Genomic DNA, 18,478 nt, shown 5'->3' with positions numbered 1-18,478 from the left:
CTGTGCATGAAAGGCCTAGCGGTTTCTTGAGACACAAGAAAGTGAGTAAAGCTGCTGAAATTGAGTGTGGGTTTGTGAGTAGTGATCAAAAACTTGAGGAAGAAAAGGTTAGTAGATGTGAAACATCGAACGAACCAGCTAGTTTCTTGGGAGACGAGAATAAATTCGATCAGCAGAAACGAAGAAGAGCTGGTGAATCTGAATCTAGGGTTTTGAGGAATGAGCAGATACTTGTGGAAGAAGATATTAGTAGTGATGAAGAATCAGCGAGTTTCTTGGGACTCAAGTGTGAACTTGAATCTGGGGACACTGTGTTTGTTACTGAATGTGATAAGAGGAATGTTGAGCATCTACTGATTACTCGTAAACAGAGCAATGATGAGGGTTTGGGGCTTCTCAGTGCTGTTCCTTTTACTGTTGGGGTCAAGTTTTACTGAAACTCTGTTTTTTTTCTCGAGTAGAATTTGAATATGGTAGTCAAATTTTAAGACTTTTTTGCTCTGTTCTTTTAGATTAGAAAAGTCATAATTGAATGTGTCGGTTGGTCTATGCCTATGGTATTCAACAACAAAACTTTTGAACATATAATAAATGAAATTAAATAAACTACTTTTTTGGTAACATGCTAAACGAAAACGACAGAGAATTGTACGAGTTCTTGTAATAAATTTGAGAAAATCCCTACCAGCTAGAACAACTTCAAAATCATCTCAAGTTAAAAAAAAAAAAAAACTTCAAAATCATTAGTGTAATGATCCACCCAGTTTTCATGTGGACGATGCCAATTTACTCTTGCTGGTGGCCTTAATCTAACGATTATGAATAAATATTAGCATCTAACTAAGAGGTTAGGAAGATGGAGTAAATTAATGTCTAATTATCCTGAATGAAATTTATAATGTTTTATATCAACTAAATTGTCAATTTTCATTGATTACAATTAGTTTATAGTACTATATCAAATCATTAAAGAGAGGAGGAAGGAAAGATGATGAGAAAGCAAAACTATTGGCTTAGCCATGAAAATAGGTAGGAGGAGACAATTGCTTAATTATAGCTCTCTATAAAACAATCCCTAAACTCAAGCTCAAGTCACCCAATTAACTCCCATTATATAATTTTAAATCTTCAATTAATTATCATTTTTCTTTTTGTTTTCGGGGATATTCTTTTTCTTTTCATTTGGGTTTGGAATAAATATATTTAGATCCACCGGCAAAACTCACTGAGCTCTCAATTATTCATTTCTTCTTCTTCCTCAGCTCTTTGATTTCGAATCTTGATCTCTGTCAAGGACTGCTCAAGACGTGATTTTGCGGCAAACCCATTTAAATTCTCGTATCCAATTTCGGTTTAAAGCAATCTCCCAGAGGAGGAGGTGGCGGGAATCTCAAATTCGGATCTGGTGGTCGGAAAACACCAATGCGGCGGTCTACGAGAAGACCACAAAGAATAAGGACAAGGAGCCAAACAGAGACGGGTTTGGAGGATAGTTCGAGAACCTGATCGACGGATCTGATGTTTTTTTTTTTTTTGCTAAAAAACGGATCTGATGTTGGGATTGGGAGTTTACAAAAAAGGATGCAGCTTCACGTATCGCCTAGCATGAGAAGCATCACGATATCGAGCAGCAGCAATGAGTTTACTACTTCTGACTTGATGAAGATCAAACTCGCAGCTCGTCACATCTCTTACCGCACTCTCTTCCACACCATCTTGATCCTCGCCTTCTTGTTGCCTTTTGTTTTCATCTTAACCGCTCTTGTTACCCTCGAAGGTGCCAACAAGTGCTCCTCCATTGGTAAACAAAAAAAAGAAAAAACAAAAAACAAACCTCTTTTGTTCCTTCCTTTGTCTTCACTGAATCTTTAGTTTCTGATTGTGTTGTGTTCTTTGTCTTTACTGGTTTTTTTTATCTGGATTAGATTAATTTAGGATTATATTTGAACAAAAAAAAAAGATTAATTTAGGATTATATTTTTAGTTTCGTGCAATGATTGTGATATTCTTTATCAGCTGGACTTTGGCAGGTTGACAAAAAAGTTAGCATCTTTTTGGTGTTCAGTGTCTCTAGCATGTGGCATTTGAGCATGGGACTTTTAGTGTTCAGTTGAGCATTTTTGGATTTTTCTTGTTAGGTCCCCCACTAATGATCTTTTACATGTTAGTGGTTAGATATAATGCCACTATCTATTTTCTCACATTAATTTTGTAGGATCTTTTATTTGTATGGAGTTGAATCTACAGATTCATCCCTCCTTACTAGGTTTAGACATTCATATGTTATGGTTTAGGATGTTCATTTCATTGCCTGAGTTTCTCCATTCTAGATTGGTGTTTTTTTTTTTTGCAATGATATGATGATTTCGTTTTATGTACTTGTGATGCTCTTGTTTAAGTTTCTCTTTTATTTTTTCTTACTTTCAGATTGTTTAGGGAGGCGGTTAGGTCCACGTCTTCTTGGTAGAGTAGATGATTCAGAGGTGAGTTGTTTGCTAATTTTTCACTACTTTTCATGTCCTTAAATAATATTTCCTTTGTGTGTTCTCTTACTGCAGAGACTAGCTAGAGACTTCTATACAATCCTAAACGAAGCAAGCACTCAAGAGATTCCACATGGTTTAAAACTTCCAGATTCATTTCGCCATCTTGTTTCCGATATAAAGAACAACCACTACGATGCAAAAACCTTTGCTCTTGTCTTACGAGCCATGGTACGTATGTTCTTTCACTAAAGTTATCCATCTAAACTAAGAACGTTATCTTAATGTGATTTGTTTATCTCTTGTCTTAAAATCAGATGGAGAAGTTCGAACAAGACATCAGAGAATCCAAATTCGCCGAACTCACGAACAAGCACTTCGCAGCGAGCTCCATCCCCAAAGGCATCCACTGTCTCTCTCTAAAACTCACAGACGAATACTCCTCCAACGCTCACGCTCGCCGTCAGCTCCCATCGCCAGAGCTTCTCCCTCTTCTCTTAAACAACTCTTACCACCATTTCATTCTCTCCACAGACAATATACTCGCTGCATCCGTCGTGGTCTCGTCCGCCGTGCAGTCATCTTCGAACCCGGAGAAAATCGTCTTTCACATCATCACAGACAAGAAAACGTACGCGGGTATGCATTCTTGGTTTGCTCTCAATAGTGTTGCGCCTGCTATTGTGGAAGTTAAAGGTGTTCATCAGTTTGACTGGCTGACAAAAGAGAATGTTCCGGTTCTGGAAGCTGCTGAGAGCCATAATGGTGTCAGGAACTATTACCATGGGAATCATGTCGCTGGGGCGAACCTTACTGAGACAACTCCGAGGAGATTTGCTTCGAAGTTGCAGTCTAGAAGTCCAAAATATATATCTTTGCTCAATCATCTTAGGATATATATACCGGAGGTAATCTTATACCTCCCCATTGTTCAACTTTCACCTGTGCTATATAGTGGTGGCCATTTGGTCGGTTCGGTTTTTGGGTTATTCGGGTTGGGTTGTTCGGATCGGTTTGGGTCTGGTTTCTATTTTTATATAAAACCAGAAATGGAACCGAATGAGAAATAGTTCAGGGTTGGTTCGGGTCTAAAGCCAAAAAAACACAAAAACCCGAGTTAAACCCGAAAAAACAAAAAAAAATCGGGGTTTTTTCATATCTTTTATTTAAAAATGATAATTTAATATATAAAATAAAATAAATATTTTTATTATATTTTGAATATTTGAGCATCCGTTTGGTTTTCGGTTTCGGTTTTTCGGGTTTAGGAAAATAAGAACCATTCAGGATTTTGTAAATTTGGATCGGGTTCGGTTCCGGTTTGGTTTTCGAGTTTCGGATAATATGCCCAGGACTAGTGCTATATGCTAATCTTCTCTTAAAATCATATGCTAATGTCCTCTCTCTTTTCTTTTTGTTATAGCTTTTCCCAAACTTGGACAAGGTGGTGTTCTTAGACGATGATATAGTAGTACAGAGAGACCTTGCTCCACTTTGGGACCTTGACCTTGGTGGTAAGGTCAATGCAGCAGTAGAAACCTGCCGGGGTGAAGATGAGTGGGTGATGTCAAAGCGTCTAAGGAACTACTTCAATTTCTCCCACCCGCTCATTGCAAAGCATTTAGACCCTGAAGAATGCGCTTGGGCATATGGTATGAATGTCTTCGATCTAAAAGCTTGGAGAAAAACAAATATCAGAGAAACGTATCACTCTTGGCTTAGAGAGGTAAACTATTAAAGAAGCCTACACTCTTTATATTATTACCTCACTCTCATACTCTGTTTGGTTTTTGTGCAGAATCTAAGGTTGAATCTGGCAATGTGGAAGCTTGGAACGTTGCCTCCTGCTCTGATCGCGTTTAAGGGTCATGTTCACGTAATAGACTCGTCATGGCATATGCTAGGATTAGGATATCAGAACAAGACCAACATAGAAAATGTCAGGAAAGCTGCGGTGATACACTACAATGGGCAATCAAAGCCGTGGCTGGAGATTGGCTTTGAGCATCTCCGGCCGTTCTGGACAAAATACGTTAACTACTCCAATGATTTCATCAGGAACTGTCACATCTTGGAGTATCAATAACGGAAACTTTCAGATAGATATTAAAGGTACTGCTGGGTGTAGAAGACAGAGGGAAGATATTAGAAAGTAAGAAAAGAAAGAGACAAAACAGGAGCACTCACTCAAGATTCAGAAGTATTAGTTTGCCCATATACATAAGAAGCTTGTTGCAGCTAAAAGGAAAGCTGCTGTATAAGAGAAAGAGAAAGAGAAAGAGAAAGAGAAAGAGAAAGAGAAAGAGAAAGAGAAAGGTAAGAGATAAAGATTCATTATTTCTGTAAAATAGGAGGTGCCCTTTTTGAATTCTTTCGGTTTCAATTGGAAAGTCCAGTTCTTGAATCTTTCATAAGAAAGACAAAGATTGGATTTGGTTTTGGTTATTAAGGGGTCATGACTAGAAAGACCAGTTGAAGAACAATTATACGCTTGTTGCAATTGATCCACATTTCTTATTATATCATTTGGGTTGGTATGGGATCATAAGACTTTTTCTCTTTAGAAGTGTATCTTCTTTCTTAGCTTCATATCATGTGAAGCTGTGAGATTTGCAGTGTAATCTGTGAAGGTTATACAAGATAAATTTAGAAATGTAATCTTCTTACTTTTTTCTCTTCTTGTAGTTTTTATTGTGTGACAAGATTGGCTTTTTGATAGCTTGAGGCTTGGCTTCAAATGTAATTCTGATTCGTAACACCCGTGGAATCATTAGATAACATTTCAAACTTGCACGTTAGAGTGAGTCATTAAGAAAACAACTGGAGAACAAGTGAAATTACAAATCATTTTATTGGCTTATTCTCTTATTTAGCACATCATCAACCTCAATCTTCTTTTTTCATGAGCAATGAAAAGATTAATGTTTTAATCAAAAATTAAAGAAAAATCTATACTGAAAGGAAATACAGTTCTGACGCGCTCAGTGAGTAAAACTAAAAGTGACTTTTCTATTGGAGCGTACAAGCCACGCTCTGTAACTGCAAGTGATTTACGTTTTTTAATTTCTCTTTACGGTCTTCATGGGCCGACCTCTTTAGCCCAACTTAATATTATGTCTACATGGAAAAATCATATATTTCCGTGACGGAACACGTGTCAGAAGAAGGACTACGTGCGTAGATGCGCACCTCATCCCGCGGGTTCACGAAGCCTCCGGCGTCGTTTAGCACCTTCCACCCTTCTTATCATCACCTTCCTTCGCCTTCTCCTACTTCTCGCTAAACCACGCGAAGACGGAAGAAAAAATAACAAAAAGCGTTAACCTTTGCTGAATTCTCAAGTAAACACCTCGCCGTTTCGGCGAATTCGTACTAAACCGCCTGTCGTCTCACATCCTCCTATCTGAACAGTTTGCCGTTTTTAAAATTCTCCGACCAAATGGCGACGACTGCTACGTCGGCGTTTAGTGGCGTGATCGGCGTAGGATCGGAGTCCCGAAAGGTTTCTACTTTCTCTCATCTCCAACCATCTGTAGCTTTTCCGGCGAAGCCCAATTCCTTCAAATCACTGAAACTGAAGCACAGCGCGAGGCTCACGCGGAGGCTCGAGCATCGACCCTTCGTCGTCCGATGTGAAGCTTCATCCAACGGAAGGGTAAAGTCTCAAACTTTGAGCTTTAATTCTACTGTAAAGGTGAACACTCTGTTTGTTTGGTTGTTACAGCTGACACAGCAAGAGTTCACAGAGATGGCGTGGCAATCGATAGTTTCGTCACCAGACGTGGCTAAAGAGAATAAGCAACAGATTGTGGAGACAGAGCATTTAATGAAAGCTCTCTTGGAGCAGAAGAACGGTTTAGCTCGTAGGATCTTCTCTAAGATCGGTGTGGATAACACTAAGGTTCTAGAAGCAACAGAGAAGTTCATACAACGCCAACCAAAGGTAACAAACAATGAATGTCTCTTTAAATGTTTTTGGAGGCTAGTGTGAATTTAGTTAGCGACTTCCAGGTGTATGGAGAATCTGCTGGTTCGATGTTGGGACGTGACCTTGAAGGTCTGTTTGAGAGAGCTAGAAAGTATAAGAAAGACTTGGGAGACTCTTACGTCTCAGTGGAGCATTTGGTTCTTGCTTTTGCTCAGGACAAGCGGTTTGGTAAACAGTTGTTTAAGGATTTTCAGATATCTGAGAAGAGTTTGAAAACTGCTATTGAGTCCATTAGAGGGAAACAATCAGTCATTGACCAAGGTTGGTGGTGATCTCACTAGCAATGTGTTTTAATGGGGTAAGAGACTTGAATGTTTTATGTTGACACAGATCCGGAAGGGAAGTATGAGGCGTTGGAGAAGTATGGTAAAGACTTGACAGCAATGGCGAGAGAAGGAAAGCTTGATCCTGTGATTGGAAGAGATGATGAGATCCGTAGATGCATTCAGATTCTGTCCAGGAGGACAAAGAACAACCCTGTGTTGATTGGTGAACCTGGTGTTGGTAAAACCGCAATTTCAGAAGGGTAAACACTAAGTTATCAAATACTTAAGCTTATGTCTATGTAATGCTGATTCAAATTTTTGAAACAGACTTGCTCAGAGGATTGTGCAAGGAGATGTACCTCAAGCTTTGATGAATAGAAAGGTACTCAAATTCAACAATAAAAACCAAACTTTTTTTCTTACAGGTGTCTCAATAGTCCTTTGGTTTCTTTTCAGTTGATATCTCTAGACATGGGTGCACTTATAGCTGGAGCAAAGTATAGAGGAGAGTTCGAAGATAGACTAAAGGCTGTTCTCAAGGAAGTCACAGACTCGGAAGGCCAAATCATTTTGTTCATCGATGAGATCCACACAGTTGTTGGTGCAGGTATGCAAAGCAATTTTACTTTTTTTTTTTCTTGCAATGGTTTTGAAGTAAGTTTGTTTTGTTTTTCATTCTTTTAGGTGCAACTAATGGGGCAATGGATGCTGGTAATCTACTAAAGCCAATGCTTGGTCGAGGCGAGCTAAGATGTATAGGTGCAACAACGCTTGATGAGTACAGGAAGTACATAGAGAAAGATCCAGCCTTGGAACGTAGGTTTCAACAGGTTTATGTAGATCAGCCCACCGTTGAAGACACTATTTCAATTCTCCGTGGTTTGCGGGAAAGGTATGAGCTTCATCATGGAGTTCGCATCTCGGACAGTGCTCTAGTGGAAGCTGCTATCCTCTCTGACCGTTATATCAGTGGCCGGTTTCTACCTGACAAAGGTTGGTACTTTGTTGCTACAATCTTATCTAGCCATGGGCATTTTTTGTTCTTCGGTTCTAGAGGTTTAGGATCTGTTCGAGTATTTAGAAAGGTTGGTTCGGTTTCGCTTTGTATTAACAAAGTTAGGAACCAGTTAGTATTTGTAGTTCAGTTCTGGTTGTTTGGTTAACTAGGGTTAAATGTCAGAAAATTCAAAATTTTCGAATTATATATCAGATTTTTTTGGGTTTTCGGATAAAATTTTGGATGAAAAATACTCTAGTAATTCAATTTTTTTGGTATTTTGGTTTCTAAATAATATTTTTAATTTTTTTTCCGCAAATAATATTTTTAAATTATCTGATTAATTTAAAACTAAATATAGTTAATATCTAGAGATATAGGATCCGCTTGGGCAACTGATAGGATCTAAACCCGAACCAAACCTCTTTTTTAGATTCTGGATAAATGTCCCCATGCCTAATCTTATCATATGTCTTCATTAACGGACAGTGTTACTAACTGATTTGGTTAACTGTTTTTCCAGCAATTGACTTGGTCGATGAAGCAGCAGCCAAACTAAAAATGGAAATCACCTCAAAACCCACAGCTCTCGACGAGCTTGACCGTGCAGTGATAAAGCTCGAAATGGAGAGGCTATCACTAACCAACGACACAGACAAAGCTTCCAGAGAAAGGCTGAGCCGTATCGAAACCGAGCTATTATCACTAAAGGAGAAGCAAGCCGAGTTAACACAACAGTGGGAGCACGAGAGGTCCGTCATGTCCCGTCTCCAGTCCATCAAAGAAGAGATCGACAGAGTAAACCTCGAGATCCAGCAGGCCGAGCGCGAGTACGATCTAAACCGCGCAGCAGAGCTCAAATACGGAAGCTTGAACTCGCTCCAGCGGCAGCTAAACGAAGCTGAGAAGGAGCTTGACGAGTACTTAAGCTCCGGGAAGTCGATGTTCAGAGAAGAGGTTTTGGGAAGCGACATAGCTGAGATTGTGAGTAAATGGACTGGCATACCTGTCTCCAAGCTCCAACAGTCAGAGAGAGATAAACTCTTACATTTGGAAGAAGAGTTGCATAAGCGTGTAGTGGGTCAGAACCCTGCAGTGACTGCAGTAGCCGAAGCGATCCAACGGTCGAGAGCTGGGCTATCTGATCCTGGCCGTCCGATAGCTTCCTTCATGTTCATGGGGCCGACCGGTGTCGGCAAAACCGAGCTGGCTAAGGCCCTCGCTTCTTACCTCTTCAACACGGAGGAAGCTTTGGTGAGAATCGACATGAGCGAGTACATGGAGAAACACGCTGTTTCCAGACTCATCGGTGCTCCTCCTGGATACGTCGGGTACGAGGAAGGAGGGCAGTTGACTGAAACGGTTAGAAGAAGGCCTTACTCGGTGATCCTCTTCGACGAGATTGAGAAGGCTCATGGAGATGTGTTCAACGTGTTTCTCCAGATCCTGGACGATGGTAGGGTTACTGACTCTCAGGGACGTACCGTGAGTTTCACTAATACGGTGATTATCATGACATCTAACGTCGGCTCGCAGTTTATCCTGAACAACACTGATGATGATGCTAAGGAGCTCGCTTACGAGACCATTAAACAGAGAGTGATGGATGCTGCTAGATCGATCTTTCGCCCCGAGTTTATGAACAGGGTTGATGAGTATATAGTCTTCCAGCCTCTCGACCGCGACCAGATCAACAGCATTGTCCGGTTACAGCTTGCTCGTGTGCAGAAGCGGATTGCGGACAGGAAGATGAAGATAGAGGTCACAGATGCGGCGGTGGATCTTCTTGGGAGCCTTGGGTATGATCCTAACTATGGAGCTAGACCTGTGAAGCGTGTGATACAGCAGAACATTGAGAACGAGCTGGCTAAAGGTATCTTGAGAGGAGATTTCAAGGAAGAAGATGGCATTTTGATTGATACGGAGGTCACAGCGTTCTCCAATGGTCAGTTACCTCAGCAGAAGCTCATTTTCAAGAAGATTGAGTCGGAAACAGCGGATGCTGGAAAAGAAGAAGAAGTTTTTTCAAAATAGAGCAGTTGAGAAACGACAAGTTTCAAGACTTTTTAGTAGTCACTTGTGACGGAACACAATGTTAAAAAAATTATCTCAATGTGAGTTATATAAGTGCTCATGTCTCGAAATCCTTTGTGAATGAATCTCAAGAGATGCGGTACACTTGGCAGAATTACACAAATTGTCAAATTTACAGATGTTTTCACACATCGATGTTACATTGATTTGAATTTGTTAGTCGTTTTTGAGAGAAAGTTCCATTTTCAGTTCCACCCAACAAAGAATGTTTCTTTTCAATACGTTTTCTTTAGCAATGCCATTGTCTGCACACAAAAAAGACAAAAATTTGCTGTTGTCAGGTGAAAGAAGCTTGTTTTGTTGTATACCAGTAAAAACATGGCTGGGTTTTGCACCGAACTGAACCAAAATTTTCGATTAAGAATTCGGTATTCGGAAAAAGAAAATTATAACCGAACCTTATCAAAAATCCAAACCGAACTAATCAAATTTTAAAATGAACTAACCGAATTTAACTAGAATTAACCGAAACTTTAACAAAATTAAATCAAAAAATTCAAAAACCAAATTAACTAAATACTGAACCAAACTTTATTTCGGATTAATTCGGTAAGATTTATGTTGAAGTTGAACAGAACTAACCGAAAACCGAACTACCCCTAGGCCTAAGTAAGAGAGTGGTTTTGTAGAGTACCTTGTTTCTTCTCTATGAGATTGCTCTCCACGCTAGGAATCTCATCCTCCGAAACAGACAAAGGCGCCAGAGTACATATACCAATCAAATGTCCATTAAGGCAAACAAAATACTCAATACAATCTTCATAAGCTTCCAAACGAACGCAAGCACTCTGAGGTATAATCTTAGCTTGGAGCATACTCCACACTCTAGCTTTACAATACGGACAAACCTCAGACGGATGAAAGGGAACACCCTTATACATATTTACCAATGTTTACATACATACATAAAGAAAAACAGATTATATAGTAGTTAGTGAATGGTCTGAGAATAATCACTTTTGAGTGTTATGCTGTTGGATAAGAGTTTTTCTTTTTCTTGGAGAGATATGACAGACTCAAAAGCACCAACTAAAGCTTTAACTTTACTCTTGCGAGTCTCCACAAGCTTATTAGCTGTTTTCTTGATCACCTTGTTGAACAACAACACTCTTGAGTCTCCCTTCTTCTGTGTCTCTTGGTGTTTTAGGACAACTTTGAACGATCTAGCTTTATGTTCTTGTTCCTTGTCGTTGCTAATGTTGGTTCCTTTGGTCTTTAAGCTTCTCCGACCACCGGATTGTGTAGTTGTGTCAGCTCTGGTAACGATTTTTCCTCTCTTGAACTTGAGTTTTCTTGGAGTGTTGTCTTGTGATCCAACATCACTATACTTTCCTCTTTTGAATCTCAGCTTCATTGACTTGCTATTTACAGAGAGGGATTTGCTTTTTCCTTGCCTTGGTGTGTTCTCATCTTCCTCTTGTTCTTCCTCTTCTTGAGAAGATTCATCATCAGCTTCAGTCAAAATACACTCATCGTCTCCTTGGCTCTTTAGATCATCAGTAGGCGTATCCACGACACACCTTTGGTTCTGAACTTCAGATTCAACAGTCTCATTCCCTGTTCCCATCTTGATAACATAGAGAGTTTTCTCCTCATCAACCAAGTCTTTACACGTCTCATCCACTATAGGAACATTGCACTCCTTCTTTGTCTTCATCCTCTTGGAGCACCGTTTTGAAGACATAGTAGATCCACCATTAGTCTTATTTCTATTAACAGTACTGCGACGAAGAGCCATGGCTGCTGTTTGTGCAACAGACATCAGCTTCAAAGCAGTGACACGCTTGTTATATTCAACCCTCTCTAACTCTCTTCTCCTTGACACAACAACCTTTTTGAAAGTGTCTGAAACCGTCTTCTTTGTCTTACCAGAGCCAAGAGAAGGATTCAACACCGATTTGGTCAATGCCTTCTTCTTCTTCTTTAAAGGTGAATTATCAAAGCTTAGAATTCCAGAGAAGCTTCTGTTAACCCTTTTGAGAGGTGAAACTTTACTAGGCTTGTCTTTAGGCTCATGTTGTTTTGTTCCGTACTTGCAGACGTCATGACAAGAACCAGTAGATTTGAGATAGTTAGGGAGAATCTTCTCTTCAGTGTATAAGAAACTCAGTTTTCTAGTAGAAATCCTTCTCCATGATCTGTTTACATATGGTGAATCAGGCAGATGTACGGTCTCTTCAGCCATTAGTAATCTAGAGAGTTCAAGGATCATACAGATGTATAAGCAAACACAAAGGAAGAGGAGAATGTTTGATTCAGGAAAGTAAAAGAACTCTAACCTTTTGATGTTTTTAATTACACATCTATGCTAGAGAAGATCCTCGACCTGATTAAGAGGTATAATCTTAATTAGCTAAGAACATTGCTAATGTGATTGATTACGAATATTTTGAACATTAACTAAACCTTTGAAACCCATTTTAGATTCAAGCAAAACAATTAAGAGCCTTTATAGCCACCACCATCATCATCATCATATATACAAATAAAAATATTTTCTTTATTTACCAATGCAAGAGACATAATAAGCGTTTCAGGATAAAGCATACCACACGTAAAGCTAGAAGAAAAACTCTAACCTGTTTGGTTTCTGCAGAGAGCTTTGAGGAAGTAGAGAAGCCATTCATTATTTCTCTGAGGTTTCTGTTTCATACCACCAAGGCAAGAAGAAGAAGAAACCAGTTTCTTTCCTATTCTCCCGCATTTTCAGCAGATTTCTTGGGAAAGGGGTTATCCGTTTTTTTTTTGCTTTTTGAGTAAATCCTTTTTGTTAGAACTTTCGGATGAGAGAAAATAACAATAACAGTCATTTGAAAACACGCGGGTAAATTCATATATAGGTGTTGTGGTGTGACCACTTATTTAACGGGCCTGATTCAAAGTGACAAATCCATATGTAAATCAATCACTATTCTGAACAATGCTAGCAAATTATTGTAACGTTCATGGGTAACTGCCAGGAATCGTAATAATCGGGCCAAAGGCCCAAAGCCCAACTAGATATATAAAAATCACGAACGACGTCGTTAGACGCCACGTACACGACGCTGCACAGATCGAGTATCGTGTCATCGGAGTTTGTCTTAGAGAACTCTCTCCAGAAGTTTCTTCTTATCACTCACCGATGGCTTCGTGAATTTTAATTAAATACTTTAATTTGATTAAACTCAATTAATAGTTACCTAACCGTTTCTGCTCCGATGGCGACGAGCAAGCCCCAGAGATCGCCGGCGGAAATCGAGGACATAATCCTCCGCAAGATACTCCACGTAACCCTAACGGACTCCACCACCACCGCGGCTCCTCCCGATCCTCGAGTCGTCTACTTGGAGATGACGGCCGCGGAGATTCTCAGCGAAGGCAAAGACCTCCTCCTCTCCCGCGACTTGATGGAGCGAGTCCTCATCGACCGCCTCTCCGGCACCTTCCCCGCCGCCGAACAGCCTTTCCCTTACCTCGTCGGCTGCTACCGCCGCGCGCACGACGAGTCGAGGAAGATCCAGTCGATGAAGGATAAGAATCTCAGATCGGAGATGGAGATCGTCACCAGAGAGGCGAAGAGGCTCGCCGTTTCGTACTGCAGGATCCACCTGGCGAATCCCGATATGTTTGGGAGCTCGGATAATAAGCCAATTGGAGTGGGGATGAAGAAGAGGAGTGTCTCTCCTTTGCTTCCGTTGATTTTCTCGGAGGTTGGTTCTGGCTCGTTGGATATGTTCGGTGGGAGTAGTAGCGGCGGTGGCGTTCAGTCTCCTCCTGGTTTTTTGGATGAGTTTTTTAAGGATTCGGATTTTGATAACTTGGATGTGATTCTCAAGGAGTTGTATGAGGATTTGAGGTCGACGGTTATTAACGTCTCTGTGCTTGGTGATTTCCAGCCGCCGTTGAGGGCGCTTAAGTATCTTGTTAGCTTGCCTGTGGGAGCTAAGTCTCTGGTTAGTCATGAGTGGTGGGTTCCGCGTGGGGCGTATATGAACGGTCGTGCTATGGAGTTGACGAGTATTCTTGGACCTTTCTTTCATATTAGTGCATTGCCTGATAACACTCTCTTCAAGAGTCAACCTGATGTTGGGTGAGTGAATTTATTTGGGGAGTTTCTGTTGCTGATACTTCTGCGGTTGTGTATTTATTGAGATAATTAAGATAAAATAAGTGTTTAGCTCTACTCGAAGTGTAGTCTTGATCAAAAAAGGAAAGTAGCAGATAAAGACTACACTGTTAGGTGATGTCTTTTTAAGCATGATTAGACAAATCCAGCATAGTTACAGAAATAATAGTTAGCTCTCTTTAGGTTTAGAATACTATTGATGAAGTTGTCTATTCTGAAGGTTTTCTTCTTGTATGTACTGAAGATCTTGACTGTTTATTGAACACTGATATTATTTGAAAAGGACAAATTGTGTAAAATGAAAGGGTTCTCCTGGTCACATCAGATCATATTCTTAACCTGGTAAGGGGATGCTAATATATGTCTATATTGTTTTTGTGAATGTCAGGCAGCAGTGTTTCTCTCAAGCATCGGAACGTCGTCCTGCAGATTTGTTATCATCTTTCTCTACGATCAAAAACTTTATGAACATTTTGTACAGTGGGCTGCATGATGTACTGATGATTTTACTTAAAAGTACCGATACACGTGAGTGTGTTCTGCAGTTTCTTGCTGAGGTGATCAATGCAAATGCGTCGAGAGGTCATATACAGGTGATCATTCCCAATAAGATGGATATTTGCTTCAGATCTTTATGCCTTATTATTTTTCTCTTCTCGGTTTCGTTAAGTTGGTATTTGTTTTTTCTGCTCAATCCGGCATTCTGTAATATACTAACATGTATATCTTGTATGACAGGTTGATCCAGTTTCTTGTGCTAGTTCAGGCATGTTCTGTAACCTCAGTGCAGTTATGCTCCGTCTTTGTGAACCATTTTTGGACCCGCATTTAACTAAAAGAGATAAGATTGATCCAAAATATGTGTTCTATGGACATCGCTTGAAATTAAGGTAAGGGCCTCGAAATAAGTGCAAGGGTATCTACTTGTTGGATTCTATATATTCATGATGCGTGATAATATTTTTTAATGATCTACAACAGCGACTTGACTGCTCTCCATGCATCATCCGAGGAAGTTTTTGAGTGGATTAACAAGGATAATACGGCAAAAGCAACTGACACTAGAAACGAGAACGAAAGTCGCTTGTTACAATCGAAAGAAGCGACAAGTTCAAGTAGTAATGCTACTGGGCAAAATGCAAAGTCAACAACTAAATACACGTTCATTTCTGAATGCTTCTTTATGACTGCAAGGGTCCTCAATTTGGGTCTCCTAAAAGCACTCTCGGACTTTAAACATCTTGCTCAGGTAATCATCATTATTTTTTCCCGAATTGAAATATTAGGAGGAATGATTATGTTTAATTGTCTTGCATATATTTAACCTTGATTGCTAACATATGGACAAAGCATTTGTCAGTAATTCCAAGAAGGCATTGCAGGTAGATTGTGTAGGAGTCCTTGATGCCTGGATGTGGAAGATAGTTATTGTAATGTTCTTTACTTTTCTCTTCTTTTTTCGCATGACGTAGGACATCTCGAGAGGTGAAGACAATCTTGCAACATTAAAAGCCATGAGAGACCAGTCACCTTCTCCACAGTTAGAACTTGACATAACCAGAATGGAAAAGGAATTAGAGCTGTATTCCCAAGAAAAGCTTTGTCATGAGGCTCAACTTTTAAGGGTTTGTAATCATGTTCTATGCTCTTATAACAACATCTTTACCGTTTTCTCTGGACCTAGGACTTGATAGTAATAGCTATTTTATCTTTATATTGTTTTGAAGGATGGAGATTTTATTCAGCGAGCCCTCTCTTTCTATCGATTAGTGGTTGTTTGGTTAGTTGGACTTGTTGGTGGCTTTAAGATGCCTTTACCATCAACTTGCCCCATGGAATTCTCCTGTATGCCTGAGCATTTTGTTGAAGATGCAATGGAGTTACTGATATTTGCTTCAAGAATCCCCAAAGCTTTGGATGGGGTGCAGCTGGTATGCTTAGTCTTATCTCATATGTCTGTAGAAATTTGCTTTTGTACATGCATTGATGATGGTTGTTCTCTTTTCTGAAGGACGATTTTATGAACTTCATAATAATGTTCATGGCAAGTCCTGAATATGTTAGAAACCCGTATCTCAGAGCAAAGATGGTTGAAGTTCTGAACTGCTGGATGCCTCGTTCAAGGTATTTTCCTTCCCATGGTAGAAAGCTTTAAAATCCTCAGTTTGTGCTGCTAGTGTGTAACAATAATTGCATTAACTCGGTATTTCAATTTTTTTTCTAGTGGTTCTTCTGCTACGTCAACTCTCTTTGAAGGCCATCAGTTATCACTCGAGTATCTTGTCAGGAATTTACTGAAACTATATGTTGACATTGAGTTCACGGGTTCTCATACTCAGGTGATTGTTAGAAATTTTGTTTAGTGGCTATAATGTTCCTGGAGTAACTTTGGAAGACTTAATGGTCATTTTCTCTTGCTTTTAACGTGACTGAAATCGAGTGATCCAAATGCAGTTTTATGACAAGTTCAACATTCGCCACAACATTGCCGAGCTTCTAGAGTATCTCTGGCAAGTACCTAGTCACCGAAATGCATGGAGACGGGTAAATTCCTAATGACCTTACCATGGCTTTGAGTTTCCACCATCATGTGCCAATTGTAAAATGTTATTATCAAATTTGATGGGTTACAGATTGCAAAAGAGGAAGAGAAGGGCGTGTACTTGAACTTCTTAAACTTCTTAGTCAATGATAGCATCTATCTTCTGGACGAAAGTCTTAACAAAATTCTTGAGATTAAAAAAATCGAGGCAGAGATGTCGAATACTGCAGAGTGGGAGCAGAGACCAGCGCAAGAGAGACAGGACAGAACGAGACTCTTCCATTCTCAGGAGAACGTTAGTGGACTACACTTCTTATACCATGTTTTCAACTCGATTCATGACGCCTCAAAGAATTTTATTTTGCTCTGCAGATTGTTAGAATCGACATGAAGCTGGCTAATGAAGATGTGACTATGCTTGCGTTTACATCTGAAGAGATCACAGCCCCTTTTCTTCTCCCTGAGATGGTTGAGAGGGTTGCGAATATGCTTAATTACTTCTTGCTACAACTCGTGGGACCACAACGTAAGTCTTTAAGCTTGAAAGATCCTGAGAAGTACGAGTTCCGTCCACGACAGTTGCTTAAACAGGTTAGTGATTACTATTCTTCTTACTCAGCCTCCTCTCACCAATATGTGTGAAGAAGAAACTAACGAACCTTTTGGTGAACTTTGAAGATTGTTCGCATATATGTTAATCTCGCAAGAGGAGACTCGGAAAACATATTCCCCGGTGCCATATCCAGTGATGGACGATCATATAACGAACAGGTCAAAACCGAATAATCTTTCATCATATTATATGTGTCTTCTCTCTACTGAACAAAACGAGTGCTTGTTTTTGCAGCTATTCAACGCAGGAGCAGATGTGCTTAGGAGAATAGGCGAAGATGGAAGAATCATTCAGGAGTTTATGGAGTTGGGAACAAAGGCCAAAGCTGCTGCTTCGGAAGCTATGGATGCTGAAGCCGCACTTGGTGAAATACCAGAAGAGTTCCTCGACCCAATTCAGGTATTTTTCTGTCTTTATCTAACAGAAAACATTATCTTGTTTGAGTAACATACCCTAATAATGTATGTTCTTGTTTCTTTTTGCAGTACACGCTAATGAGAGATCCAGTGATACTTCCAAGCTCAAAAACCACTGTTGATCGTGCCATTATTCAACGTCATCTTCTCAGTGACAATGTAAGCAAATCTAACACATTTTGATTATTCATATATATATATATATATATATATTCACAGTTGATCTGATGAATGTTGGTTCTGGTGCAGCACGATCCGTTTAACCGAGCACATTTGACATCGGATATGTTAATACCGGACGTGGAGTTGAAAGCGAGAATAGATGAGTTTGTGAGGTCGCATCAGTCTAAGAAACGGGCAAGTGGTGAAGATGGCAGCAGCAACAAGGAGAGGATACAGACTACGAGTAGTGATATGTTAATCGATTAGTCATGTATCAAACAAAAATAACAACCCTCTTTTATTACTTTTGGTTAGGCCTTTCCTTATTACTAGGATTGTGACTTATTTTGCGCTCTTAAATGTGTTTATTTAGGGATGATTGTTTCCAAATGCCATTGATTTGATGTCATGGAAAGAAGACTTGGTTTTATCCTCATATCTGAGGTCCTGTATTTTTTTCAATTCAAATGATTTCCAAATTTATTATGGTATCAACATAAAAGTAAAAAAGTAATCAAATTTAGCTTGGACAAAGTAAACATATCCAGAATTATTTAAATTTTATCGTAAAATCATCACATTATTGTTTTGGTGACAATTCAATAATTAATATCTTTCTGAAACTTTGGGTCCTCGGATATTTTTCTAGGTCCACATTCATGGGGTCCTATCCAAATAAATAGAATCCAATCATGAACACGATCATATTTATGATTTCATTACGTTATAGATTGGTTTGGTCTTTTTCGGCTTTGGTGTTTCACTGTTTCTTACATTTAATTGGAAAAATAGAAAATGAATTCAAGATG

The 18,478-nt window shown here is 39.6% G+C and overlaps 4 protein-coding genes across 6 annotated transcripts; 3 read left to right on the top strand and 1 right to left on the bottom strand.

Moving 5' to 3' along the window:
* Positions 1–999: 999 nt before the first annotated feature.
* On the top strand, positions 1,000–5,158 carry LOC106368217 (probable galacturonosyltransferase 14). Of its 3 annotated transcripts, none has more exons than XM_048748569.1 (6): positions 1,000–1,801; positions 2,428–2,483; positions 2,559–2,714; positions 2,801–3,391; positions 3,907–4,209; positions 4,282–5,158. In XM_048748569.1, the coding sequence occupies exons 1-6, from the start codon at positions 1,519–1,521 to the stop codon at positions 4,567–4,569; spliced, it is 1,677 nt and encodes a 558-aa protein (XP_048604526.1). In that variant the 5' UTR covers positions 1,000–1,518; the 3' UTR covers positions 4,570–5,158. The 3 variants fall into 3 exon arrangements, with proteins under 3 accessions (XP_048604526.1, XP_048604522.1, XP_048604527.1); XM_048748565.1 differs by having other exon boundaries at positions 1,188–1,777; XM_048748570.1 differs by lacking the exon at positions 1,000–1,801 and adding an exon at positions 1,864–2,266.
* A 464-nt stretch (positions 5,159–5,622) lies between these two features.
* Positions 5,623–9,878, top strand: LOC106368216 (chaperone protein ClpB3, chloroplastic). The gene is made up of 8 exons (XM_013808124.3): positions 5,623–6,138; positions 6,208–6,426; positions 6,495–6,732; positions 6,802–6,997; positions 7,065–7,119; positions 7,194–7,344; positions 7,422–7,730; positions 8,258–9,878. Exons 1-8 carry the CDS (start codon positions 5,923–5,925, stop codon positions 9,766–9,768), a joined length of 2,895 nt encoding a protein of 964 aa, XP_013663578.2. The 5' UTR covers positions 5,623–5,922; the 3' UTR covers positions 9,769–9,878.
* A 694-nt stretch (positions 9,879–10,572) lies between these two features.
* On the bottom strand, positions 10,573–12,635 carry BNAA02G02600D. The gene is made up of 3 exons (XM_013802960.3): positions 12,408–12,635; positions 12,108–12,154; positions 10,573–12,020 (listed from the first exon to the last, which is right to left on the bottom strand). The coding sequence occupies exon 3, from the start codon at positions 12,011–12,013 to the stop codon at positions 10,760–10,762; it is 1,254 nt and encodes a 417-aa protein (XP_013658414.1). The 5' UTR covers positions 12,014–12,020; positions 12,108–12,154; positions 12,408–12,635; the 3' UTR covers positions 10,573–10,759.
* Positions 12,636–12,868: 233 nt separating this feature from the next.
* Positions 12,869–18,105, top strand: LOC106367182 (probable ubiquitin conjugation factor E4). Its single transcript, XM_013806901.3, has 15 exons — positions 12,869–13,900; positions 14,325–14,529; positions 14,675–14,826; positions 14,918–15,185; positions 15,409–15,561; positions 15,664–15,867; positions 15,948–16,060; positions 16,161–16,275; positions 16,391–16,480; positions 16,570–16,773; positions 16,851–17,069; positions 17,157–17,249; positions 17,326–17,490; positions 17,577–17,666; positions 17,757–18,105. Exons 1-15 carry the CDS (start codon positions 13,029–13,031, stop codon positions 17,934–17,936), a joined length of 3,123 nt encoding a protein of 1,040 aa, XP_013662355.1. The 5' UTR covers positions 12,869–13,028; the 3' UTR covers positions 17,937–18,105.
* Positions 18,106–18,478: the final 373 nt, after the last annotated feature.

The sequence above is a fragment of the Brassica napus genome, chromosome A2 (assembly GCF_020379485.1).
Source record: "Brassica napus cultivar Da-Ae chromosome A2, Da-Ae, whole genome shotgun sequence".
Lineage (NCBI taxonomy): Eukaryota > Viridiplantae > Streptophyta > Magnoliopsida > Brassicales > Brassicaceae > Brassica > Brassica napus.
The sequence above is the reverse complement of the archived record's forward strand: the minus strand, read 5'-3'. Positions and strand labels throughout refer to the sequence as shown.

Excerpts from the sequence above, each read along its gene's own strand:
- LOC106368217 (XM_048748569.1), top strand. The coding sequence starts at position 1,519 with ATGTTTTTTTTTTTTTTGCTAAAAAACGGATCTGATGTTGGGATTGGG. Across the intron at positions 2,715-2,800 it reads CTCTTGTCTTACGAGCCATG|ATGGAGAAGTTCGAACAAGA; the intron begins GTACGTATGTTC and ends TCTTAAAATCAG. Across the intron at positions 3,392-3,906 it reads TTAGGATATATATACCGGAG|CTTTTCCCAAACTTGGACAA; the intron begins GTAATCTTATAC and ends TTTTTGTTATAG.
- LOC106368216 (XM_013808124.3), top strand. The coding sequence starts at position 5,923 with ATGGCGACGACTGCTACGTCGGCGTTTAGTGGCGTGATCGGCGTAGGA. Across the intron at positions 7,345-7,421 it reads CCACACAGTTGTTGGTGCAG|GTGCAACTAATGGGGCAATG; the intron begins GTATGCAAAGCA and ends TCATTCTTTTAG. Across the intron at positions 7,731-8,257 it reads CCGGTTTCTACCTGACAAAG|CAATTGACTTGGTCGATGAA; the intron begins GTTGGTACTTTG and ends CTGTTTTTCCAG.
- BNAA02G02600D (XM_013802960.3), bottom strand. The coding sequence starts at position 12,013 with ATGGCTGAAGAGACCGTACATCTGCCTGATTCACCATATGTAAACAGA.
- LOC106367182 (XM_013806901.3), top strand. The coding sequence starts at position 13,029 with ATGGCGACGAGCAAGCCCCAGAGATCGCCGGCGGAAATCGAGGACATA. Across the intron at positions 15,186-15,408 it reads ACTTTAAACATCTTGCTCAG|GACATCTCGAGAGGTGAAGA; the intron begins GTAATCATCATT and ends CGCATGACGTAG. Across the intron at positions 16,481-16,569 it reads ACCGAAATGCATGGAGACGG|ATTGCAAAAGAGGAAGAGAA; the intron begins GTAAATTCCTAA and ends GATGGGTTACAG.